Below are 24139 nucleotides of genomic sequence, written 5' to 3'. Positions count from 1 at the left end.
AAAATTAAGTCTAGCTGGTTATGACAAAGGACACAGAAGGAAGCACACTACTGGCCAAGGATCCAGGCCGCGGGCCTAGAGTGAGCGGTAAGTAAATCGGAAAAGCTTTCTCTCACTAACGCACAGGCAAGGACTGGAAAGTGGAGAAAAAAGCGTTCCGTCTTAAGGCCAACGGAATGCACAGGTCCTGGGAGAAGAAACAGGAGCAGAGGCTCAAGGACGAGCAGCTGAAGGCCAAGCTGAAGGAGCTGCAGGAGGAAAAAGAGGCTGAGAAACGGGCCAAGATCGAGAGAATCAAGGAAAGACGGGCTAAGAAAGAGGAAAAGGAGCGGTACGAGCGTTTGGCCGCTGTGATGCACGCCAAAAAGGTCGAGCGACTCAAGAGACGCGAGAAAAGAAACAAGTTGTTAAAGGAGCGCTAATTCTCATACATATGTCTGTGCTATCTGACACCCCTCTTTCCGCTACACTGAGTGTATCCAGACGAGTTCTTATTAGCACAGGTCACTCTCACCATCTTGTATCACGAAATGAAACTATAGGATATACCATAAAAACATGGTGCTAAGCTTTCATCGTACTGTCTAATAAGATGGTTTAGGTACAAGTTTGCAAAGCTGAGAAAATTTTTCTTTTATAGGCGAATCCGGCTACGAGGGGTCTCGGTAGCACAGACTTGGGGATGTCCAGAAATCTCATCTTATAGTTCGTCAATAGCATTCATGATATTTTTGCTGTACGGCACGCAAGTGGCCCTCGGTATGCTGGCGCTCTCCAGCATATTGTCGTATATCGTGACAAACTCGTTTTTCTGGTTCTCTGTGCCGTCCAAATACCTCTCCCCACGCTACATCGCAGACATGACCAGGGGACCGCGCGAGTTCACTTTGGAGCAGCTTGCGGCCTTCAACGGGATAGATCGCACATTGCCCGTGTACATATCCATCAACGGCACTGTTTTCGATGTAACCGCAGCGCGAGACGAGCACTACGGCCCCGGTTGCACATACCAAGCGTTTTCTGGGCGCGACTGCACACGGCTCTTTGCTACGGGCTGTTTCGAGCACCGCGAGCAGCACACGCACGACATGCGCGGGCTTGACAACACGGAGGCCGCAATGCGTGTCGCCCGCTGGCTCGAGTACTTTGCCAACCATCCGCGCTACTGGCGGGCGGGCAGCGTCAAGTTGCCCGAATGCATGGGACCGCCACCCCCACCGTGCGACAGTTATAACCAAAAGTTGAGTAATAAATAACGTACTTATGCTGTGGATCTCTTCAGGTGCAAGGTCTTTGGCTTGCTGCTGATGAGGTTGTTGACCGAGGCGATGATCGAGTTCAACGAGGCCCGGGTGATGGACTCGTGGATGCCGATACCCCACTGCGAGTCCTCGCCCACGGAAAGCAACACGTAGGTGGCAGCCTTGGTGTTGGAGCCCTTGCCCACGGCGTGCTCGGCGTACTTCTGAAGCTCGATGTCGCGGCCGACAGCCTGGGCCACCGCGTTCACAAACGACGAGATCGGGCCGTTTCCGGTACCCTCGACTTCCACCTCCTTGCCGTTGTACACAAACTGTGCCTTGATGTGCGTCACAAACTCAGACTCCTTGTCGAGCTTGTAGTCCTTCAGGACGAGCGCCGAGTTTGAGCAGTTATCGACGTTATAGCTGGTTTGCAGCAGAGAAATAACCTCGTCTGCCTTGAGCTCTCTGCCCAGAGAATCGGCCGCATCCTGAACAATTTTCGAAAAGTTGATCTGCATTTCTCTTGGAAGGTCCAGGCCCAGAGATCTCTCGATAACCCAGGCGGCTCCTCCCTTGCCCGACTGCGAGTTGACTCTGATAACCGCCTCGTAGTTTCTGCCGATATCTTTAGGGTCCAGAGGCAAGTACGGAATCATCCATCTCATGTCTCCCTTGGCCTCTCTCTCGGCCTGTTTGGCGAATCCTTTTTTGATGGCGTCCTGGTGCGAGCCGGAGAACGCCGAAACGACCAGCGAGCCGCCGTACGGAGCTCTGCAGTGGACAGGAATCTTGTTGCCCTTCTCGACGACGTCGATCACGGACTCCAAGTCCGAAAAATCGAGTTCGGGCGACACACCGTCGGTGTACATGTTGAGCGCGACGGTCACCAGGTCGACGTTTCCGGTTCTCTCTCCGTTTCCAAACAGACAGCCCTCGACCCTGTCGGCGCCGGCAAGCAGGCCGAGCTCGGTGGCAGCGACTCCGCAACCCCTGTCGTTGTGGCAGTGCAGCGAGATGATCACTTTTTCTCTGTCGGAAATATTTCTCGAAAAATACTCAACCTGGTCCGCGTAGATGTGGGGGCCGGAAACCTCCACCGTGGCAGGCAGATTGAAGATGATCGGGTTGTCGACGGTCGGCTCCCACGCGGCCTTGACGGCCTCGCAGATCTCGAGCGCAAACTCGGTCGGCGTGTCGCTGAAACACTCTGGCGAGAACTGGTACGACCATTTCGTGTCCTGCAGCGCAGGATCGTCCTTCGTGATCGATCTCACCAGCTTCGCGGTCTCCACGGCCTTGGCAATGGCGTCCTCGCGGCTCATGCCGAAAACAACGTCTCTAAACAGGTCGCTCGTGGCCAGGTAAGTGTGCACTATGGCTCTCTTGGCCCCCTTGAGCGAGTCGACGGTTCTTCTGATCAGGTGCTCGCGCGACTGCACCAGGGCCTGGATCGCCACGTCTGCCGGCGCGTGCTCCACAGCGTATCTGGTGAAGTCGAAATCTGTCTGCGACGCGGACGGGAACGCGACCTCGATCTCTTTGAAGCCGATCTCGATCAGCTTGTGGAAATACTCCTTTTTCTGCTCGACGGACATCGGGTCGGGCAACGACTGGTTGCCGTCTCTGAGGTCTGTCGAGAGCCAGAGTGGGGCCTTGGTGATCACCTTGTTGGGCCACGTTCTGTCTGGCAGATCGACGCCCCGGAACCGGGAGTACTTGATCGACGGGTCTTTGAGCATGTTGGCGTACGGCTTCGCCGCGCTCTTCTCGAGCAATACGAGGGTTCTCTTGAACATTTGACGAATACAGGACAATTAATTACCACCTGCAGGACTGCCCCACCATTTATATTGCCTGGTGACTAACCCAGCTTCGAGGTGAAAATTTTTTAATACGCCCAAACAATAGAATTTTCGCCGGTATAGGCAACCCCGGTGCCACCTTTGCACAGCCCGGGTTAGGCCATGTTCACTACGATCTGCGCCCGCACCTGCTCCGGATCCTCCACCCCCACCTGCTCCCGCAGATACCGCTCCACCCCGCCGTACTTCTCGTCCACCCACTCGATCGTCGCGCGCAGCGCCTCGTACCGGCTGCTGATCAGGTTCCTGAACCCGTCCTCGTGCACGCTGAAATTCGTTCTCCCCCGCGCAACCGTCTCGAACAGCTGCTGTTTCACCCGCGTATCGGACATTTTCTCCAGTGCCGTGTAGAACTTCGCCCGGATGTGCTCGTGGTCCGGCCGCAGCCCGATCGTCGTCAGCTCGTACTCGCGCGCAATGATCCACGGGTCCACGCCCGCCAGCAGCAGCAGCAGCATCCCCACCACCCCGGTGCGGTCCTTGCCCGCCGTGCAATGGAACAGGATCGGGCAGCCCGGGTTGTCTCTCAGATACTCGAAAATCGTCCGAAATGCGCCCGTGCCCGTCGCCAGAACGTCCTTGTACACCTGCAGATACGTCGACCAGCACGTGAGCAGGTACAGGTAGTGGCTGGTGGCCTGCGACGGCGACAGGTTCGAGTCGAACGCCGGGATGTGGAAGTTGGTGGCATGTGCCAGTTCCAGGTGGCCGTACTCCTCGCGCTCCTCTGCGGACCGCAGATCAAAGATCGCGCGGATGTTGAGCTGTTCCAGCGTCCTGCGGCCTTTTGCCGTCACGTTTGTTGGGTTGGCGCACCGAAACATGAGTCTGGGCCGCACTCGTTTCGCTGCCCCCACGCACCAGCCACCCAGGTCGCGGAAATTCGCAATGCCCTCGACGTCGACCCAGCGTGGCGTGTGTGCGTCGATGTACAGCGTGTTGCGGTAGAACCGCTCGCAGCTCTGCTGCGGCGAAAGCCACTGCAGAACGCGCTGTCTGAACTCGCCGGTGTAGTCGATCACCTTTCTGCGCCGGTGCAGCGGATAAGTTGTCCCGTGGATCGTCACCGTGCCGTCGCCAAGCGTGTACTCGGTGCTTTCCGGGTCGTCGTACACCGTCAGACCATAGAAGTTGTGGCCCGCCTGCTCAATGACGCTCAGATCGCTGCGCTGTCCCAGCACCTCGTGGTACATGTGCTTGTCCTTTGGCGGGATCACCTCGTCCTCCGACCCGTATATATTCAGAACCTGCACCATTTTGTCCAGCCCCTTCAATTTGTTCATATCCTGCGCCGACGTGCTCATCACCTCTGTGGTCGGAATCCACACGTCTCGGTACTTTCCCCCCACGTAGCCAGACAAATAGTACCCACCTTTTTCGTGGTAATCCGGGTGGTTGCGCTCCACTCTCTCCTGCATGCCCTTTCCGTCAAATCGGCCGCAACAATTGATCAGAGTGTACACCAGCGGCTTGCCGAGCCGCTGCCGCTGCAACGTCCAATTGAACATCACCACGACGCCGCGTGAGTGCGCGCAGATCAGCTCGACCGCCAACTTCGTCCCCCGGTGGCCGCCCGACTGGAAATACTCCACCACGCTGTCCAGATCCTCCACGTCCTCGTCGATCGTCCGGCCGTCTTTTCCGCACTCCGACGAGTCGCCACAGCCCCGGAAATCAAACCGCGCCGTGTACAGGCCGTACTCCCTGCTGAGCGCGCTCGCGAGCCCCGGATTGAACCCGAAGTTCTTGTGCGAGCCCAGCCCGTGCAACAGCACCGCGAGCCTGTTTGTTGCCGGACCCAGGTCGTTGGTGAAGTGGTCCGCATGGACGGCGGGCGGAACGGTCAAAACGAGCGCCAGCGTCTTCGACGGGTCGCTCAGAATCGGCACGCGGCACGTCTCCTCGTACAAAAATTCCTTCGCGGAGCTCATGATAAAATTATTTTATGATTATTTTATTTTTTACGTATTTTTTTTTATTTTCGGCACTAATATGGTACATTATGCTACATAGTATACATAAATATAGCTGGTTTCCAAACAGCTACTTCCCCTCCTCGGCTTCCTCCGCCTTCAAACACTCCTCGATGTCGTTCAGACTCTCGTCGACCTCGTCGATCGGCACGTTCGACAGCTTCGACACCAGCCGCCGGTAATTGGCGATCGTCTCTGTGTTCTCCGACGCGTCCGCATACAGACTCACCAGGTCGTCGACCGTGTGCTTGCGCGTCATCTGCAGAGCCACCAGCGTGAGCACCAGCCGCAGGTTCTCCGGCGTCGGCTCGGCAGCCTTGAGCTCGCCCTCGTTCTCGATGCTCAGCTGCCGCAGCCGCTCCGTCTCGCACTGCTGCACCTCGGTGGCCAGATCTTTCGCCTGCGACCGCTCGATTAGTTTCTTCAGCGAGCGCGTGCGCGCAGCGTACTCCTCCTCCGCAGCCTTGAGCTCGTCTCTCATCTGCGCCAGCGCGGCGTCGAAGTCGCCGGCCTCCTCCTTCTCCAGCTTCAGCACCGTCTTGAGAATCCCGTTGATCTCCTTTTCTGTGTTGGCGATGTCCGCGTCCATCTGGCTCAGAATCACGCCCAGCTCCTTGATGTCGCTGTCCCGCTGCTGCAGCTCCTGGTCGAACGCGTTCGACAGCTCGCCCAGCCTCTCAATGATGTCGCCCGATTTCTGGCTCACTTGGATCGCCGTCTCTGAGTAGTGCGGCATGGCCAGGTAGCTCGACGCGTTCACGTACGACTGCGTCATCGACGCGTTGTGCAGGTTCAGCGACGGCGTGAACGGCTTCATCTGCGACAGCGAGTCCATGTGGTTCCGTTGCGAGCCCGCGCCCGTGCTGCCCATGAACGAGTACTGCGCAGACGCAGGCTCGAACACGCTGTTGTTGTACAGGTAGTCGCTCACGTGCTCGTTGCGGTGGTTCGGAATATCGACCCGCGCGTTGTAGCCCAGCAGCACACGCATACACTTGTTTGCGCTATGGTGGCTCATGATGTGCAGCGCCGTGTTGCCGTCAATGTCCTGCTGGTTGATGAAGTTGATGATTCTCTCCATGGGCTGCACCGTCTCGGCGATCTTGGTCAGCAGGATTTCTGTGTAGTACCGCGCCGCTGGCAGGTTGTTGACCGAATTTGTTGAGAACCCGATATGGTGCAAAATCGTGCGGCCGCGCTCGTCGGTGTCGAGCAGCGAGTCGCGCAGCAGGTCCAGCAGCTTCGCAAACGTCCGTCTCGAGTACGAGTTCGTGTACAGCACGCTGCGCATGATCGGCACCTGGCCCTCGTTGTTCAGGGCTCTGTAGTTGCATCCTCTGTTCAGCAGGGCGTCGCACATGCGCAGGTCGCCCATGGCACACGCCCAATGGAACGTCGTGTTGCCGTCCTTGTCGATGACCTGGTCTGCGTCGAACGGGCTGTTTGGATCGAGGATGAAGTCCGGGATTTTCGTGTCGCCCGTCAGGTTATCCTCTGTCGAGAGAAAGTACTCGAGCAGCTGCTGCGTGTACGACTTCTTGGCGTCGAACCACGACTGGCTCCGCTGCGGCGTGGCCCGCGACTGCGGCGAGTCCAGCTCGTGCTTTGTGTACGGCGAGAAATGCTCCATGTACGGCGGCGCGCGCGCGTGCGCGTCCGGCGCCCGGTGCACGGCGTACTGCTGCTGCTCCAGCGCGGTCGCGATGTCGTCGTCGCTCATGAAATCGCTCGGCGAGGACCCCCTGTGCGGCTGGAGCCCGTTGCCGCGCCGCTTCAGTGGCTGCGTGTCGCTGTCCTCGTACTCGGACTCGGACTCGGACGGCGGCGGGGGCGACACACGCAACGGCTGCGGCCTGGGCGGCTTCAGCGTGCGTTTCCGCGCCGCAGGCTCGGGCGCCTTGGCGGGAAACTCGTTCTTCCGCGTGGCAAGCGGTTCAGAGGCCGTTCTAGCGCTCACACGGCCTCTTTTTCCCGCGCCACTCGACGCATGGTGGTGTTTGGGCGCCGGCGGCGGCGTCCCGCCGCCGTCCCGCGGCTTGTAGTCGAACAGCGGCTTCAATTCGTCGTAGACACCAAACTCGTTCGCAATGTCGACCGCCCGCTCCATCGGAACCCACGTGCCCTGGTACTTGCCGTATCCTCCTTGCACCTTCTCGTGCACGCCAACCTGGACGTCGCGCTCCAGGATCCTGGTCCGCTTAGCTTTCGGGAAGTTCGCCACCTTGAGGATGTGCGTCGCGTTGATCCAGCCGTCCTTCTTTCGTCGCATGACCGACGACTTTGGGTTCAGAAACTCATACACCGGTACGCCAGAATAAACGGCAGAGTATAGGTTTTCGGACATTGTGCGATGTGGTTACAACTGCACAGCCATGCACTCAGCAAATGATAACGATCGGATTCTGTCGCAGAGCTGTTTCGCTGTAGCTTATGGACGGCCCATACAATGTGTTTTGCACAAGAAAAACCACGGCGGAACCCGTTAGAGGCTGCGGCCGGGTAACCCCAGAGAGCGGTGTGCGAGGGGCGCTGCCAATCTAGAGCGCGGGCGCGCCACGCTGGAATGCCAAACAATGGCTCCCAATTGTCTTGTGCAAAAACACACGCGTGCAACAATCGCGGGCCCTGGCGCAATGCCACCGCGCATCGAATTGACGATCTAAAGGGGGCGGACAGGAGTTTGTTTGGTTGTTTTGCATTTACCCGTTGGGAGAATGCAGAGTTGATCCACTCGAGCTAGCTCACTAAAGTACTTTCATCGCAAACTTTGGTCTTCATTTGCTCATTCTCTGTGGAGATCCCTGGCGACCTTAGAGGCATATTTTCGTGCGCACATTATTTCTGGCTGTTTTGTTTATCTAAAATTCCCAAACCTGCCCCAAACAACATTTTGTATGGCGTCTGAACTGGACATCCCTGTTCCCGAGCCGGGCCCAGGCTACAGAAAGCCTCTGTTCAAGTCGTTCACCAGCGACAGGAACCTCAAACGGTTCTCCATCTCGGGGCCCACTCTCAGGGTGGATACCTCTTTTTCTGAGGCGAGCGCGCCCGCGGACCTGTCAGCAGGCAGTCGCAGAGACTCTGTGCTGGCGCCGCCGCTGGCCACGCCGCTGGCGGGCGGCCACATGCTGGAGAACGAGGCCAAGAGATCGAGCGTGCGGCTGGAAGTCGCAGACATGACGCTTGTGGTGCCCACGCTCGTGCACAAGTGCTGCCAGTTCATCCTGGACCAGGGCCCGAAAGAGGGCATTTTCCGGATCAACGGGTCCATCAAGAAGATCAAGAAGATCGAGTCGCTGATCCGCGAGCACGGAATCGACAGTTTCGACTTCGACACCTGCCGCGTCGAAAACGTCGATAATATAGAGGACACCGCTCCCAACGCGTACGACGCCGCCATGGTGCTGAAAAGGTGGCTCTCCAACCTCGCCGACGGCCTCATCACACTGGATGTAAGCAAGTCCTTGAAAACCGTGGCCGAGTCGCCGCAGGAGGTTCCCATTCCAGACGAGACTGAGGACGCTACACCGACAACGGAGGAGGCCTCGCAGACAGAGTCCGAAGACGCGTTCAGCCTCAGCTCCTACAAAACCATACCAACCAGCATTGAGGACACAGACAAGGAGAAGGAGTCGCTGGAAAACCTGCCCCTGGTCAACCTGCACCTGTTTATTTATCTGCTCTCCTTTTTGAACAAACTGGCACAGCCCGACATCTGCGACATCACCAAGATGCCGTCGTCGAACCTTGCCAAGATCTTCCAGATGAGCTTTTTCAAGGTGGACGATCTGCAGCCCCAGCTTGCTTCCACCACCAGCACAGACGATCTTTTGCAGAATTACAAAGCCAACGAGCGGCTGCTGCAGAACTGGATCACGTCGTACGACGAGCTCGCCGCCAAACTGCGCTCCTTCGTAGCAGACAACCAGGAAAAGCTCAAGGAGACGCTGGCCTCCCCGCTGGTGGAGGAATCGCTGGCCATGCCAAAGCTGCGCAACCGCTCTGTCACGGAGGACAAGCAGCAGAAAAGACGCTCACTTTTCGGCTACCGCTCGCTCTCCAACGCTTTAAGCTCCAGAACCCTGTCGCAAGTGCTGACTGGCTCGCCTGACGACACGGGAAAGCGCTCTGTCTCGGACTCGGCAGTGGAAAAATACCAAAATACCCAAAACTCCGCTGTGGACAAGAAGCTCAGACGCCGCTCGCTGGGGTGGTTTGCCAACTCCAACCTGAGCACGCCGTCGCTCAGCAGAAGACAGGGCGAGACGCTTACGCCGGTGACTGTCTCGTGTCCGCTCAGTCTCTCCGCAGACGATCTTCTCCAGACGACGAGCGAGGCCACTGAGCAGCCAGCGGTATCGAGTTCCAGCGACGCGGCACTAGAAGTGTCAAAATCCAGCCCACTCCATTACGAGCTCAACGAGACCAAGGAGATCGATCCAGTGGAGTCTGCCATTCCTCGAACAGAGGTCGCGGTGAATACGCTGGACCCGCTCGACGGCAAGCCGAACAAGAAGAACAACAGACTGTCCAAGATGTTTTCCGTTAGATTTGGCTTTTCCAAGATGATCCACTGATTCTGGGAAGTGTTTGGTTTTTTGTACGATGTTGTTAATGAACACTGCTACGATAATACTCTTAGCGTCGACCGACGCGTCTTTCCCATTTCGTTTTCTTCCATTTTTCTCTCCGCTCTCTCTTTCCCCATAAAAAAAAAAAATTAGTTTAAACCAGGAAAGACCCCAGATTTGCTAGTACGAGCGTTCTTCCAAGTGCCCATTATTTAGGCCATGTCGACGGAAGCTCGAGATCATTCGCTCCCGCTAGAACTGCGGGATATGAGCTTGCAGGACCCCGCCAGATGCGTCGAGGTCCGAGATACTTACACCACCACAGACTACGATCAGTCCGCACAGCCCTCTGTGGAGGACGAAAAACAAGACCAGGCGCCGGACGGCGCGGAGCGCGAGCGCCGGCGGAACTGGTCGTCCATCATGGCCGTCTACGTGGGTTTGCTGATGGCCATCGGGGGCTTTTTGTACGGCTACGACACAGGCATCATCAACGGCCTGCTGGAAATGAAATACGTGAAGAGAACGTTCCCGCCCAACCACGCGGGCAGCTTCAGCGCGAGTCAGTCGTCGATCATCACGTCGGTGCTTTCGATCGGTACATTTGTGGGCTCTTTGTTTGCTCCCGTGCTCTCAGATAGAGTGGGGCGACGGCTGAGTATCGTCGCGTCGTCCACGATAATGTTTTCGCTCGGCACAATATTGCAGCTTGTTTCCGAAGGTATCCCGCTCCTGTGTGTCGGCCGCTTTGTGAGCGGCTTCGGAGTGGGCATGATATCGGCCATCATCCCGCTGTACCAGGCCGAAGTGTCGCCCAAGTGGATCAGAGGATCTGTGATCTCGTTCTACCAATGGGCCATTACGTGGGGGTTGCTTGTTTCGAGCGCCATCACCCAAGCAACGCACTCCATCGACGACGCCCGCTGCTACCGCATCCCGATCGGCCTGCAGCTGATCTGGGGCGTTGTATTGGGCGTCGGAATGTACTCGCTGCCAGAGTCGCCGCGGTTCTACCTCAAAAAAGACCGTCTTGACGACGCTCTCCACGCTCTCTCGCGGTTCCGCCGCATGCCCCTGAACGACAAGTCGCTGGTCGAGGAGTTGATCGAAATAAAGGCCAGCCACGACTACGAGATGAGCTTTGGCCCCACAAGCATCATGGACTGTTTCCGCAGCTCGCCCAGTCGTGCGAGCCAGCTGCGCCGCATGCTCACGGGCATGATTTTGCAGGCGCTGCAGCAGTGCTCGGGAATAAATTTTATTTTCTACTACGGGGTCAACTATTTTGTGCGCGCAGGAATAGCCAACTCGTACCTCATCTCATTCATCACCTACACAGTCAACGTGGTGTTCACCATCCCGGGCATTTTCTCGGTCGAAATCTGGGGCCGGAGATGGCTGCTCATTGTTGGGGCCGGTGGAATGACTGTGTCGAACTTTGTCATTGGCGCGGTCGGCGTGACCACGGACTCTCTAATTGCCAACAAGGTGATTGTCGCGTTTGTGTGTCTCTTCATTGCGTTTTTCGCCTCTACGTGGGGCCCGCTCGCCTGGGTCGTTGTTGGTGAAATGTACAGTCTGTCGGTGCGGCAAAAAGCCGTCGCACTGACCGCTGCTACCAACTGGCTCGTGAATTTTATTTTTGCCTGCTGCACGCCGTACCTGGTCGACACCGGCAAGCACACGGCCGCCCTGGGCACCAAGATTTTCTTCCTGTGGGGGTCTTTGAACTTTGTGGGCATGGTGTTTGCCTACTTCTACATCTACGAAACAAAAGGACTGCTTTTGGAGGAGGTGGACGAGCTCTTTAGAGAGTGCAAAAGCGCACGCAAGTCCATGTATTTTAAGCCGCACACAGAAAGGCCGGAGAACGAGGGTTCTCCACGACACTCGGAGTCGCATAGAGCCAACGCAGTGGCCATGACCACGGAGATTTTGAACGTGCCAAACAACGTGCCACCCTCGGTCCACTCGACAGACGACGAGAGCGAGTTCCACCACCCGCACCTGAGCGAGTATCTGGGCCCCCAGACAGAATACAATTACACCAACCAGGAGGACCTGATGGGGCTGATCCGCAGCCTGGGCGTCGGTCTGGACGGAACAGCAGAGTCTGTACATAGCCACGGACAATAAAATATTTATATTTTATCATTTTATTTTATTTTTTCTATCTACTCCACCAGAGGGCCTAAAAATTGACCCATCTCAAGGCGCGAGGGTGTCTTTCCCTTTATATTTTAGTGTCGAATTTTACATTTTGCCATTGATTCTACTCCAAAGACAACCAAATGTCCCTGGAAATGAAGACCACCGAGCTGGAAGGGTCGCAATCGCCAGCGAACGGTTTTTCCGCAGAGGCGTCCCAGGAGCTGGTGTACAACCTGGTTCAGCAAAACCAACAAGACGTAAGCGAGGTTCCTATCGATGTTGATCACAGGAACCCGGTCCCAGCATACAGTTCAGACACCTTTTTCACCACGCTGTACAATCTCTTCAAGAACCTGGCGTCGTCAGGGTCACAGACAAAGGGAGAAGGTGGGGGCTCAGACGCCCCCGGTCCTATTTCCTACTACATCTACCACTCGATTCTTGTGTTTTTGTACCTTCTCATGTCCGTGTACCGCTTCTACGAGTACACTTACAACAGGCTCAAGCTACGGTTTCTGAATTTGGCCTACAACCCGTCCAGAACCCCCTCGCTGATCAACAGCGACGTGAACAAACTCCCCAAGATTCCGTACCGCCTGTCTGCCATTTTGAACTACAAATCCGAACAAGAGGAGAACGGTGGTGTTGAGGGTCTTTGCAACGACGCTGCCGAGCTGACTGCTTGGTGTCTGTCGTCGGGAATCCCAAATTTCTCGATCTACGAGTACCACGGCGTCCTAAAGACACACGTTCCAGAGCTGCGTCGATCGATCCATCGCAAGCTCGTGGCGTACTTCGGCACCAGCAACGTCCCCACCTACCATATCAAAATTCCGCATTTGAATCTGAGCTATGCTGGGTCGTATGATGGAGAATACGGTGACGGTGAGGACAAACCTGACATCGAAGTCAGTCTGTTAAGTGTGGTAGACGGAAGGCCCACCATTGTAGAGCTGACTAAAGTCATGTCGCAGCTGTCCAAGAACCACGAATTAAGCGAGAAAGACATCAACATGAAGTTTATTGACCAGGAACTGCAGCAGCTAGTCGGCCCAGAGCCAGACCTGATTATCATGTTCCAGCCGTACCTGAACTTACAGGGCTACCCCCCATGGCACACACGGCTCAGCGAGATGTACTGGGAGCCAGACAATGATGAGGTTTCCTACGCTGTGTTTTTGAGAGCATTGCAGAAATATTCCACGTGCAAAGTCAATATCGGTCGCTAAATTCCCCTCCTTGCGCAATCTTCGCTAATATTCCCAACGTCGTAAGTTGGACTTGCTATCTCCGTTGCATAACTAGGCCATATACTCGTAATATGATAAGAATGACCTGCTTGGTCGCGTGTCGCGTCCTCCGGTGTAAGGTTGCGTGTGTAGAGATGTGTACCAAGTTTTTGCTTTATCAAAAAGGTCTCGGGAGAAAAAAGACATCCACTATCTTTTGTTTACCCAACTAGTCTTTCCATATAATATTTGTTATATCTGGGACAGGGAACAAGTTTACAACCGGTTATAATAAACGGTAAGTGTGCAATTCAGCATTTGTGAAATCGGACGTCGGTTTGCAATGGGCGGTATCAGCAGAGGACGTGGATTGGTAAAGAATAAATTTACTGCGACGTGTTATGTCGTGCCAAGATCGACACCGGGTTCTCGCGTTACATGAATTGGGACTTCTAGAGGATGTCTACAAGGCTGCAATGCACAAAAAGGACCATCTAAAGATGTTCCAGGCGCCACTACGATATTCCAGCTTATTGTCCAATTTGATTCGTTGTCACTTTTTTTCGCCCGCGAGCCGCAAAGGCCAGAAAAATTTAATACCGGGCAGTCAGCCCCCTTCCAGGTTCGCGACCTCCCCCCAGCTTTCCCCGTGGCGTGCGAATCTGGAATTTTTTCACTGACCCAAAACCGATAACAGTCTGTTGCCACAAACACAAATAACACTACTAACGCGTGAAGATGGGTTTGTCTATTTCGAAGTTGCTCCAGGGCCTGTTTGGTCGCAAAGAAATGAGAATCCTGATGGTGGGTCTCGATGCTGCCGGAAAAACCACCATTCTATATAAGCTGAAATTGGGCGAGATTGTCACCACAATTCCAACGATTGGTTTTAATGTCGAAACCGTGGAGTACAAGAACATCTCCTTCACCGTCTGGGACGTTGGTGGACAAGATAAAATCAGACCATTGTGGAGACACTACTTCCAAAACACACAGGGTATCATCTTCGTTGTCGACTCCAACGACAGAGACCGTATTTCTGAGGCCAGAGAGGAACTGCAAAGAATGTTGAACGAGGACGAGTTGAGAGATGCATTGTTATTGGTTTTCGCAAACAAACAAGACTTACCAAACGCCATGAATGCTGCTGAGATCACAGAGAAACTGGGTCTGCAGTCCATCAGACCAAGACCATGGTTCATCCAGGCGACCTGCGCCACCTCCGGTGACGGTCTGTACGAGGGTCTCGAGTGGCTGTCTACTAACTTGAAAAATGGTAACTAAATGATTTAGACTGAGGCTGCAAGTGATACAGACTACTCACCGTGAACTTTGTCTCGAATCGATTGGTTTACCAAGTAAGTTTCTGTTCTCAATCTAAATTGTGTATTCTTCTTACTAATTTTACCAATCAAGCTCTTCATAACCCGCGATGGTGGGCCGAGGTCCTTTCCATCTCCGTATCTGCCAAATCATGAGACGATCACCTCTTGGGGGGCCCGTCTGCTTACCTAATCATCTGCGATCTCAGCGCGACGATTTCGCAGTCACAAAATTCTTTCTCTGTCAACGCTGCTGCGGGTCAGCTACTCCCCGGCCGGGCTTTTTTTCGTCTCACCACGGAGCTCTACCGGGGCCCACCGCGCGGCCTGCATGCAACTAGGACCTTGAAAAATTTTACAAACGTTTTTCAAGTTTGTCTTAGAGCATTAAATCAACGAAATGGTATGTGACCAACAACAAGTTTAGAGTCAAGGGAGATGCTTCACAGGTGATACGTGTCAAGATGGCCAGGTAGGGAACGAATGCCGCCTGGTTTTGTTTGCACGCCCTAGAGAGTCCCCTTGTCGAATACGACAGTCTCAAATACTAACCCTTCAGGCCGGTGTCAAAGCTTACGAACTCAGATCCAAGTCCAAGGAACAACTGCAGGAGCAGCTGGTCGAGCTCAAAAAGGAGCTGGCCCAATTGAAGGTCCAAAAACTGACCAGACCATCTCTCCCAAGAATCCACACCGTCAGAAAGAATATTGCCAGAGTTCTCACTGTGATCAACTTGCAACAAAGAGCTTCCGTCAGAGAATTCTACAAGGGCAAGAAGTACATTCCAAAGGACCTCAGACAAAAGAAGACCAGAGCTTTGAGAAGAGCCCTCACCAAGTACGAGAAGACCCAGAAGACCGACAAGGCCAGAAAGCAAGCTATTGCCTACCCAGCCAAGAAGTTCGCTGTTAAGGCTTAGACGAGTCGATGTTGTTTGGTGTGGTAATGTATATCTTTGATAATCTCATATAGCAAAGAATCTGCAAAAGTACTTTGTAACCTCCCCCAACCTCCTTGCACCGCTCGGAATCTTCACCAGATGGTGGCAAACAAAAAAATTACCACTACTTTCAGCTTCAGGTCTAGAAATGAGTGATTCGGAAGAGGTAGGTGTCCTTCTTGCGCATAAGGGCTGTTCATGCTAACTTTCCAGATTCGCGCCAAGCGATTGGCCAGGCTTGCGGCCTTATCAAACGAACCGTCGCAGCCCAAACCGAAAAAAATCGCCAGCCCAGTGACTCCCAACCCTGTCGCGCCGTCTGCAGTGAAATCTTCCGACAAATCGGTGTCCAGCACCCGGGAGCCCTCGGTCAGCGGTTCAAGCTCACCAGATAAAAGACAAGCAGAGCCGATCGAGGAATGGATCAATACAAAACTCGAGTTTATTCTGCAGGCCACTTTATCTAAACAAAAAGCTCTCAAATACACGTTCCTCGAATCCATGGCTCAGGAGATGCAAACGTTCAATTTGGACTCGATTGATAGCGTCCTGCTAGACATTCTGACGGAAAGGGGTATTGATTCCACCAAATACGAAACTCCGTTTGAGTACCTGGCCGATTGTTGGAGTAAGGCCAAAAATGTCCGAAGACTGATCAAAAATGACGAGCCAAACAGGGGGACAAAATCACACCTTATTGATGAGGTCATCAGGCTGACTTCAAGCTACTCGCTCCTACTGTTCCAGGTTCCCGATATGTATGTTGACGAAGTCAAGCTGGAAGTGATTGTTCGCCAACTGTGGTCTTCCATCAACAAGTATGATACTTTTCTAATGGACATCATATCCAGATCGATCGACAATGACAGTGTTTTAGACTTCCTCAACGTTTTTCTCCCGCACCTGTCCCAGCAGCTGTTGGGTCTTAATTACTCTACAGACACCGACTACTCCAAAATCTTGACGGTTTATCAAATATTAGTTTCCAACAAGACCATAGCCTCGCAGCTCTATCTGGTGGACGGATTCCACCCAGAAGGGCTCAAGGCCCACGAGTTTGAGCTGAAAACCATTTTGGGGCCCGTCTTAAGGGTGTCAGCTTTGCTCCCGGAAGTAGCAATTTCCAACTATCCAGAAGGACTTACCAAAACTCAAATCAAAAATATCCACGAATCACTTCACAGTGAGCAGCTGGTTTTGATCAACAGATTGTTTGGAATTTGCGACAAGATCGTGAGGTCCGGAGAAGCGTGTCGTACGGCATTTCTAAAACTCCTCGCTGAAATCGTTAATAAGAACCATCTGAGAAGAGGAGAGCACGCCAATCCGAAAAAACTGGCGTCAGACTCATTCATGTTTTGCATCACTATGGTTCTCGTCAAGTTATCACAACCGTTTTTGTCTGATGGGATCAAGATCGACAAGATCTCAATGGATTATTTAAGTCGCCGCAACAAACTTTTGGACCTAAAGGAGGAAACCAAAATCAATTCCACTATTCAGGAATATGAAGAGCACTACCCTGAAGAGAGTCTTTCTGACGAGCCGTTGAACTTTATATCTGAGTGCTTCTTCTTGATGCTCAGCTATCTGCAGTACGGTTTTGGAGGTATGATTATCAACTCGGAACGACTCTCCAATCACGTCAAACAACTTGCACAGGAACTCGCTAAATTAGAAGAAATGCTACAAAAGACCTCTACTGATAACGCAAACCCGCTAGCCAAGATGCTGGCTGATACCAGGCTCAAGCCTCTGAAGAAAGAGCTTCAGAAACTGAAGTCGATGAAATTGTCCATCGACATGTGCTCTTTGAACAGGGAGTTGCAGCTTGAGATTTTTGATGTGATCAACGGAGCAATCAAGTTTTTCATCAGGCTCATTGAGCCTACTCACAGCTATCCAAACATTGCCCTGAAAATTCCATTCAATAAGTTCGATGACGATGTCGACAAGTTCGACGACTTTGAGTACTTGAGAAGCATTGCTCCTGTGCCGTTCAAGTACTACCCTGAGAATTTTATTGAGGGCATTGTGAACTACTGCCATTATATTGCGAAATTTAGCAACAATCCAATGCTACAGAACGAAAAACAGCTGAATCAATTCATAGAGTTTGCCATAATTATCCTCAGATGCCCTGAACTGGTCAACAACCCGCACTTGAAGGCCAGACTTACAGAGGTTCTATTTTTTGGTTCTTTGCCTATGGCCAACAACATGGACGGATACATGATCCATATTTTCAACAACAACGATCTCGTCAAAGAGAACTTGCTGATATCTCTGCTAGATTTCTATGTGATGGTGGAGAAGACGGGCGCATCGTCTCAATTCTACGACAAGTTCAATGCCAGATGTCACATCTCGATGATTTTAGAGCAATTGTGGAAATTTGATTTCTACAGGGCTGATCTGAGACGCATCTCGAAGAATCAGAAGTTCTTTGTGCGGCTCATTGCACGTATGCTCAACGACACAACGTACTTGCTAGACGAGTCGCTGAACCACCTACACACCATTGGAACATGCCAACGGGAGATAGCGTCGCGCAAAAAGGGAAATTCTCCTGCCACTGAAGAAAGCGATGAGGATTTGAACAAGAAGTTGCAGGAAAGTGAGAGGATGGCCAAGTCTCTGGTGCAGCTTTCCAACAAGACGATTCAGTTGTTCGATTTGTTCACTAAAGAGATCCCTTCGGCATTCTACATTGTGGAAATTGTTGACAGACTCGCCGGTATGCTCAACTACAACCTTGTTGCCCTGGTTGGGCCAAGATGCAACGAGTTGAGGGTGCAGGATCCTGAAACGTACCATTTCAACCCCTCAGACCTGCTGCTGCACATCTGCTCGATTTTCATCAATCTTTCTGACGGCCAGGAGTTTGTGGAGGCTGTTGCCAGAGACTCGAGATCGTTTAGTCCTGCATGTTTCAAGCGGGCGATACAGATTCTCAACAAGGTTGGCAAAATTGACGTCGAGTTCAGTACGAAGCTAAACAGTTTTGTTGAGCAAGCCGAGAAGGTGAAGGTTGAGGACGAGGAGGAAGAGCTGGAGCTGGGAGAGATTCCAGACGAGTTCCTCGATCCACTCATGTTTACCTTGATGAAGGACCCAGTGAAGCTTCCTCAGTCCAAGGTGAGCATGGACCGGTCTGTCCTCAAGGCGCATTTGATGAACGATCCAACAGATCCGTTCAATCGTACGCCGCTGAAGCTGGAGGATGTGGCTGAGGACACAGAGCTGAAAAACAAGATCGAGCAATTTATCAAAGAGCGCCGTCAGAACAGAGACAGCCAGGGCGATGTGAAGATGGAATAATCCGCTCGAATTGAATTGCAAGTGCGCTTCACGGAGCAGTTTTTCGTCGCGGGTGACAAATTCCGGGCCCCAAAAATTAGGCTACCATAATCATCAGTAGGCGTTGGCGTAAGCGGCGGCGGACAAGGCGTGCGGCAGCCAGAAGCTGGTAGCGCAAAAGAAACGGCGCACGCCAGCACTCGGGTGCTCGAAAGGAGCGTATGTATAGAGTATCTGTACGGGGAATAATGTCGGGTAATCTAGCGTCACAACAAAACCTGTCGCGTGTTTTAGCGGGGGGGACAAGAGCGCAGGAAAAAATTAAGACAGGAAAAGAAAACAAGTACCACTGCTGATTTCTTCCTGGGGACTGGGATACGAACGTCTGCGAACCAGACAGAATCGGGACGGAATAGCTGGAATTTCAAAGATTTCGGAAGTGTGCTCACGAAAGGCAAAGTCATCGATAGCATCACCCAAATATATCACCAGGATGGCTGAGGACCAATCGGGACCAACTTCGTCCTCGGCGTCAACGCTCAAGAGGTCTTTCAGCCCAATAGATTTGAAGTCTTCCACTCCTCAAGGAATAATCAAAGAGCTGTCTGACGCCTACGACGTACCGGAGATACTTGTGAGGTCGCTGTTCAACATGAACGGCAGAAACAATCAGTCCAACCTCAACGACCGCGAATTCATCATCAACCTGGAATCTGAGATCATCGAGTTCATAGTAAAGCCCAACGTCGACTCGTGGAAAATGACCCCGCTGAATTCCTACTACCGGTTACTGACTCATAAATTAGCCGAGTACTACAATTTAGGGCACATATTGTCGAACGACGGTTATTCGATGGTTTTGTTCAAGATCAACACGTCGCTGGTGAACGCCGACGACGAGACAAAGAAATCCGCAGCGTTCGACGATGAGGGCAACATCAAGCCGCTGGATTTCAGAAACATCAAATTCGACCCAATGGAGAAACTCGACAGGATAAGGGTCTCGGAAATTTTCGACAACTACAAATCGTACTTCAGCTCGAGTCTGGAGCGCGAGCAGGAAGATGAGCGGCCTGTTTCTGGCAAAAGCGGTAAAGCCACCAAAAAGAACGCCAAAGATGAAGGCTACCAAAATGGTAGCTCGGGCTATAACAAGAACGGCAATGGGCATCATCTGGAAGACGACAAATCGTTCAGAAAACAGGGCAATAGGGCAGTTCACGGCTCGATGGACGGGCCCAATGGCTTTGTCGACGGAGATACCGACACACGGCCGCGCGGGAATAGAAAAAAATATCAGCATCCACCAATGCCGGAGTACGGCTACTACCATCCATTCGTTCCGTACAACTATCCGTACGGACCTCCGCCCCAGATGATGCCCCAACCTGTGGAGTCTGCGCCCATCAACATGAGAAGCACGTCGCCTTCCAATGAGCAGGGGCATTCTCCGAGCCCTTCTTCAGGAATGCCACCGTACTCTTACATTTACGCTGTGCCAACTCCACCGGAGACATCCATTGCCCCAATGCCGCCGTCCCAGGTACCTGCTGAAGGCTCGCCTAATTCCGCGTCATCGACGCCTCTCTCCGCTACTGCCTCCATGCCTCCTGTGCAGATGGTGCCTTCGTATCAATATTACTACCCGCCTCCGCACCCCGGCGTGTATTATCAGATGGGGCCGGGCAGCAACGGGGGACGGTATTCCAATGGTAGAAACAAGTTTCCTGACAACAACAACGGGTATTACAGGTCGTCTCAAAACGGCGAGAAAAAGAGTCACAAAAAATGGAGCAACGGGGGTGACAAATAAGAATTCGAGCTGGACTGCATCACATCTACTAATGTATATGATCTAACATAACGATATCATGTGAGTCTGTATTACAACTTGGACTGGTTTCTCTTCGCCCTGTCGAGGGCTATGTCGCACATGGCGTCGAAGGCCTCTTTGATCTCGGCGTCCAAATCATTCCTCGCGATGCGCTCGTTCATGATTTTCATTATCTCGTCTCTTGACCGTCCGTTCACAAAAACGACAAATCGGAGTCCTGGGAAGGTAGCTTCGTAGCGATCGTTAAGTTCCACCAATTTCTGTGCAAGCTCAGGGTCCGCGTTGAGTTGAGCCTGTTCTGAGGAGGAGTGTGACGAGAGTTTTGCATTCGCGTCTTTTGGGGGACCCAGTCTTGGGTGTGCAGAGACTATGTTGTCGATCGTCGGCTTCAAAGTTCGGTCGTTGATATACTGGAGGTACAGTTTATTCAGTTGATCTCTGCATGCCTCGATCAAGTGGCTGTATGTGGAGAAACAACTTCTAAACACTGTTGGAATTAAAACTTGTGCCAACGTGTCACATGGCTCAAACAATGTGTCCAAAACATTTCGCTGTGTCTGAGAATCTGATTGGCACAAAATCTGGCAAGGGGGTAACGACATTATGCTAAATTCAAAACGTCCAGAATTTAAGATTTGCAAATATCTGCCAATTTCTCCAACTTTTGTTTATTTATAAAAACATGTCAGACACCGAATTGGTTCCTGAAGAGATCCCTGGCTTCAAAGTCGGCGAAAAGAAGTCCCTTCAGGAGTACGCGCAGTTAGACGCTAATGATGAGTCACTCAACAAGTGGAAGCGGTCTCTTGGTCTGAACACAGGAGAATTATTGCCTGTCAAGGAAGGCGACAAGAGAACAGTGGTGATTCTCTCGATGACGCTAAACATCAGAGGTGAACCTCCGGTGGTTGTCGAGCTCGAAGACGCCACAGATCCGAGAGTGTCGTTCAAAATTAAGGAAAAAAGCATTTACCAGCTGGTGATCAAGTTCCGCATCCAGGGAGAAATCATCACCGGTTTAAGATACTTGCAGGCAGTGAAGAAAACGGGAATAACGGTGGACAAGCTAGATGAGCCACTCGGATCATTCGCTCCCTGCACAGTCGACAAACCTTATTACGAAAAGGTGTTTGACGAGGTGGAAGCGCCAAGCGGACTACTGGCAAGAGGCTCCTACAATGCCGTGTCCAAATTCATAGACGACGACAAAACCGTACACCTGACTATTCCATGGAGTTTCCAAATTGTGAAATAGTCACGTAATGAAATATGATAATGAATGTTGGTGATACAAATAAACCAATTTAGTAACTGTAATGGTTAGAGCACGTCATAGGAAATAGTCTGGAGTTTTTCTGGTCACGGTAGGCTCGCCAGGGCGAACGGAAGGATCGTATTGCAAAAAGTCTCTGTTGTGGTTCTCGTCAACTTCCATAATTGCAGCCTGGTTTCCACATCTATAGCAGTAATTTGGTGCAGAAAAAATGGTAACCACCAGATCTTGATGTGACCAGCTGTAACCCTCCATCACCAGCTGATGAGCTCTGGCAATGAGCGAAAGCCCGTTTGTGTGGTTGAATTGTTCGGAGATGTCCTGACCAAAAGTGAAACCAGCACCTCTAGGAGAAATTCCCCATCCTCCTCTATCGTCAGGGTCTGACCACAACAGATCACACATAGGTCCCTCGTGCGGAACCTCTTGGATTCTGTTGAGTTCCCTGACCTGATCGATCGACTCGATCATTGGCGACAAGCCACCGTGTAAACAGAAAATGGAGTTGTCAACCAATGCGGTGATCGGGAAGTAATCGAATAGGTCGGTGAACATCTTCCAAACATTAGCGGAACCATATTTTCTAAAGCATTCGTCATAAAATCCATAAACCTGTGTAATTTGCCTCGACTCGTGATTTCCTCTAAGAATAGTAATTCTTCGTGGATACCTGACTTTCATAGCCACCAAATAGCTGACCGTCTCAACTGAGTAGTAGCCTCTGTCAACATAGTCCCCCATGAACAGATAGTTTGTATCTGGGCAAGGGCCTCCAATTTTAAACAATTCCATCAGATCATGGAACTGTCCGTGAATATCTCCACATATGGTGACTGGTACCTGAACCGGTTGAACATTCTCCTCGCCCTTGACAACCTCAACAGCCATCGCACAGAGTTGTTTCACAGAGTCCTCGCTTAGTGGCTTACATTGGCTCAATTGTTCTATCCAGCCATCCAGCGTGTTCCTCTGAGTAGTTGGGTCAGTCGTGTTTATGGGGAACTGGGAAAGCGACGTTTCCTTTCCTGTGGTTTCTGGCTGTGTTTGCTCGACGGCATCTTCCATCTGTATATCTGAATCCAAATCCATCGTGAATTATCGTATGTTTATCAATAGGAGTATATTTCCAGTTTTTGCAAACGTGCCAAATAATGTGCTGTCAAATGGCTTTTATGAAGTAGCGTTTGATTCTTCTCTAAGATTATGTATTATTCAAAACTCTGCAATATTATATTGAATAGATCAATTGAACATCACTCCTTCTGTTTCAATCAAAAGGTGTTTTGTCCCAAAACCCATGAAAAAGTGTTGCTGTGAGTTGTGCACGACGCCTCGGCTAAAAAAGGGCAAGGGATATTTATTTTACCTTCCTCTTATACCTACACCTGTTTATGGACCCCAGTTCTGGATCTCTCTGGAGTACTTATAGAATTGAAGATTCGCCCACACATAAGCCGCCATACTCCTTGGATCCTGCGGAGGTGATCCCTACTCTCAGGTCAAAAGTCATACGTCGACAATCAAATCGAATTTTCCCTTCTTCTCACTGGCTGATTGAAATGATGGAGGAGAGATTAGTGCGCTGGAGACCTACTTCGAGCCAGAACAGCGTCTCATTGGCATTGGATGGAAACCACCCTTATCAGAAAGAAACTCTGGCCAAAAGACAAATTGTTGAAGCAACAAAAAATTCAGCGCCAGAGAATGACAGCGTTAGAAACGATACCCTAATATTCGATAACGGAAAACCAGAACAGCTCTTGGGAACTACCACCCTCCGCTGGATCCAAGACCTAAATAGCTCTTTTGATCTCGACGATATGCCATCTGATTTTCAGTACTCGAACTCTTTTAGATGCATGGGGACCACCACAGTTGCTTTTGGACGAATTCCGAATGAAGACGTGCGGACGGTGACGGCATCGCCGTTGGACGTCGACCGACATTTGTCCGAATTGACTAAGGGGGAGACTACAAATCGTGCAGATGGACCCCAATCTCAATTTACCCAAAACGAGTCGTTAGACCAGGAACCCTGGTATTCTTGGATCTTCGGCTGTTACTAACGGTTGTTAGATCCAGTTTCAAGTATATTAACGGACACACTAAATATAAACAATGGAAAGACTTTCAATGCATATCCAGATGTTGGAGAATCACATACATCGAATGGTTGAAGAGACACTCTTAACTAAAGACTTCGAGATGGTCACCGGTTCAGCCATTGCTCCTGGCCATTCTCCGTCCGCCAATTTACTTATTTGGATCTAGCTCTGACCTTCCGTCTCTTTCTCTTAAGTCTTCTAACTCTCTTCTTTCTCCACTTAGCTCTCATCCTGGGATAATAACTTTTGGTATAAAAAAACTAATGCTGGAAGGTTTTATATTTATAGTGGACCAGCCTCGCCGACGTAGTCGTGTGCTCTCTAATTATGAACCC

General features: G+C 51.9%; 16 protein-coding genes across 16 annotated transcripts; 10 read left to right on the top strand and 6 right to left on the bottom strand.

The window, feature by feature from the left end:
- Window positions 1-20: 20 nt before the first annotated feature.
- On the top strand, window positions 21-422 carry KL928_003093 (uncharacterized protein; the record flags this gene model as incomplete). Its single annotated transcript, XM_043203642.1, has 2 exons — window positions 21-80; window positions 210-422. 2 exons carry the CDS (start codon window positions 21-23, stop codon window positions 420-422), a joined length of 273 nt encoding a protein of 90 aa, XP_043059346.1.
- Window positions 423-558: 136 nt separating this feature from the next.
- On the top strand, window positions 559-1256 carry KL928_003092 (uncharacterized protein; the record flags this gene model as incomplete). Its single annotated transcript, XM_043203641.1, has 2 exons — window positions 559-577; window positions 670-1256. 2 exons carry the CDS (start codon window positions 559-561, stop codon window positions 1254-1256), a joined length of 606 nt encoding a protein of 201 aa, XP_043059345.1.
- Window positions 1257-1261: 5 nt separating this feature from the next.
- On the bottom strand, window positions 1262-3040 carry KL928_003091 (uncharacterized protein; the record flags this gene model as incomplete). Its single annotated transcript, XM_043203640.1, has 1 exon — window positions 1262-3040. One exon carries the CDS (start codon window positions 3038-3040, stop codon window positions 1262-1264), a length of 1779 nt encoding a protein of 592 aa, XP_043059344.1.
- An 18-nt stretch (window positions 3041-3058) lies between these two features.
- Window positions 3059-4410, bottom strand: KL928_003090 (uncharacterized protein; the record flags this gene model as incomplete). The annotated part of the gene is made up of 2 exons (XM_043203639.1): window positions 3059-3819; window positions 3975-4410. 2 exons carry the CDS (start codon window positions 4408-4410, stop codon window positions 3059-3061), a joined length of 1197 nt encoding a protein of 398 aa, XP_043059343.1.
- A 124-nt stretch (window positions 4411-4534) lies between these two features.
- Window positions 4535-5037, bottom strand: KL928_003089 (uncharacterized protein; the record flags this gene model as incomplete). Its single annotated transcript, XM_043203637.1, has 2 exons — window positions 4535-4742; window positions 4844-5037. The coding sequence occupies 2 exons, from the start codon at window positions 5035-5037 to the stop codon at window positions 4535-4537; spliced, it is 402 nt and encodes a 133-aa protein (XP_043059342.1).
- Window positions 5038-5149: 112 nt separating this feature from the next.
- KL928_003088 (uncharacterized protein) lies at window positions 5150-7423 on the bottom strand (the record flags this gene model as incomplete). Its single annotated transcript, XM_043203636.1, has 1 exon — window positions 5150-7423. One exon carries the CDS (start codon window positions 7421-7423, stop codon window positions 5150-5152), a length of 2274 nt encoding a protein of 757 aa, XP_043059341.1.
- A 550-nt stretch (window positions 7424-7973) lies between these two features.
- Window positions 7974-9656, top strand: KL928_003087 (uncharacterized protein; the record flags this gene model as incomplete). Its single annotated transcript, XM_043203635.1, has 1 exon — window positions 7974-9656. One exon carries the CDS (start codon window positions 7974-7976, stop codon window positions 9654-9656), a length of 1683 nt encoding a protein of 560 aa, XP_043059340.1.
- Window positions 9657-9869: 213 nt separating this feature from the next.
- Window positions 9870-11786, top strand: KL928_003086 (uncharacterized protein; the record flags this gene model as incomplete). Its single annotated transcript, XM_043203634.1, has 1 exon — window positions 9870-11786. One exon carries the CDS (start codon window positions 9870-9872, stop codon window positions 11784-11786), a length of 1917 nt encoding a protein of 638 aa, XP_043059339.1.
- A 155-nt stretch (window positions 11787-11941) lies between these two features.
- Window positions 11942-13030, top strand: KL928_003085 (uncharacterized protein; the record flags this gene model as incomplete). The annotated part of the gene is made up of 1 exon (XM_043203633.1): window positions 11942-13030. One exon carries the CDS (start codon window positions 11942-11944, stop codon window positions 13028-13030), a length of 1089 nt encoding a protein of 362 aa, XP_043059338.1.
- Window positions 13031-13768: 738 nt separating this feature from the next.
- On the top strand, window positions 13769-15271 carry KL928_003084 (uncharacterized protein; the record flags this gene model as incomplete). Its single annotated transcript, XM_043203632.1, has 2 exons — window positions 13769-14280; window positions 14866-15271. The coding sequence occupies 2 exons, from the start codon at window positions 13769-13771 to the stop codon at window positions 15269-15271; spliced, it is 918 nt and encodes a 305-aa protein (XP_043059337.1).
- Window positions 15272-15490: 219 nt separating this feature from the next.
- On the top strand, window positions 15491-18613 carry KL928_003083 (uncharacterized protein; the record flags this gene model as incomplete). Its single annotated transcript, XM_043203631.1, has 1 exon — window positions 15491-18613. The coding sequence occupies one exon, from the start codon at window positions 15491-15493 to the stop codon at window positions 18611-18613; it is 3123 nt and encodes a 1040-aa protein (XP_043059336.1).
- A 472-nt stretch (window positions 18614-19085) lies between these two features.
- KL928_003082 (uncharacterized protein) lies at window positions 19086-20405 on the top strand (the record flags this gene model as incomplete). The annotated part of the gene is made up of 1 exon (XM_043203630.1): window positions 19086-20405. One exon carries the CDS (start codon window positions 19086-19088, stop codon window positions 20403-20405), a length of 1320 nt encoding a protein of 439 aa, XP_043059335.1.
- A 71-nt stretch (window positions 20406-20476) lies between these two features.
- Window positions 20477-21028, bottom strand: KL928_003081 (uncharacterized protein; the record flags this gene model as incomplete). Its single annotated transcript, XM_043203629.1, has 1 exon — window positions 20477-21028. One exon carries the CDS (start codon window positions 21026-21028, stop codon window positions 20477-20479), a length of 552 nt encoding a protein of 183 aa, XP_043059334.1.
- Window positions 21029-21108: 80 nt separating this feature from the next.
- Window positions 21109-21681, top strand: KL928_003080 (uncharacterized protein; the record flags this gene model as incomplete). Its single annotated transcript, XM_043203628.1, has 1 exon — window positions 21109-21681. One exon carries the CDS (start codon window positions 21109-21111, stop codon window positions 21679-21681), a length of 573 nt encoding a protein of 190 aa, XP_043059333.1.
- A 75-nt stretch (window positions 21682-21756) lies between these two features.
- On the bottom strand, window positions 21757-22788 carry KL928_003079 (uncharacterized protein; the record flags this gene model as incomplete). Its single annotated transcript, XM_043203626.1, has 1 exon — window positions 21757-22788. The coding sequence occupies one exon, from the start codon at window positions 22786-22788 to the stop codon at window positions 21757-21759; it is 1032 nt and encodes a 343-aa protein (XP_043059332.1).
- A 302-nt stretch (window positions 22789-23090) lies between these two features.
- Window positions 23091-23765, top strand: KL928_003078 (uncharacterized protein; the record flags this gene model as incomplete). The annotated part of the gene is made up of 1 exon (XM_043203625.1): window positions 23091-23765. The coding sequence occupies one exon, from the start codon at window positions 23091-23093 to the stop codon at window positions 23763-23765; it is 675 nt and encodes a 224-aa protein (XP_043059331.1).
- Window positions 23766-24139: the final 374 nt, after the last annotated feature.

Source organism: Ogataea angusta, assembly GCF_019207475.1.
Source record: "Ogataea angusta isolate 61-244 chromosome Unknown 61-244_NODE_6_length_652341_cov_89.526226, whole genome shotgun sequence".
In the NCBI taxonomy this organism is placed as follows: domain Eukaryota; kingdom Fungi; phylum Ascomycota; class Pichiomycetes; order Pichiales; family Pichiaceae; genus Ogataea; species Ogataea angusta.
Note: the sequence above shows the minus strand (reverse complement) of the source record. Positions and strands in the feature narration are given on the sequence as shown.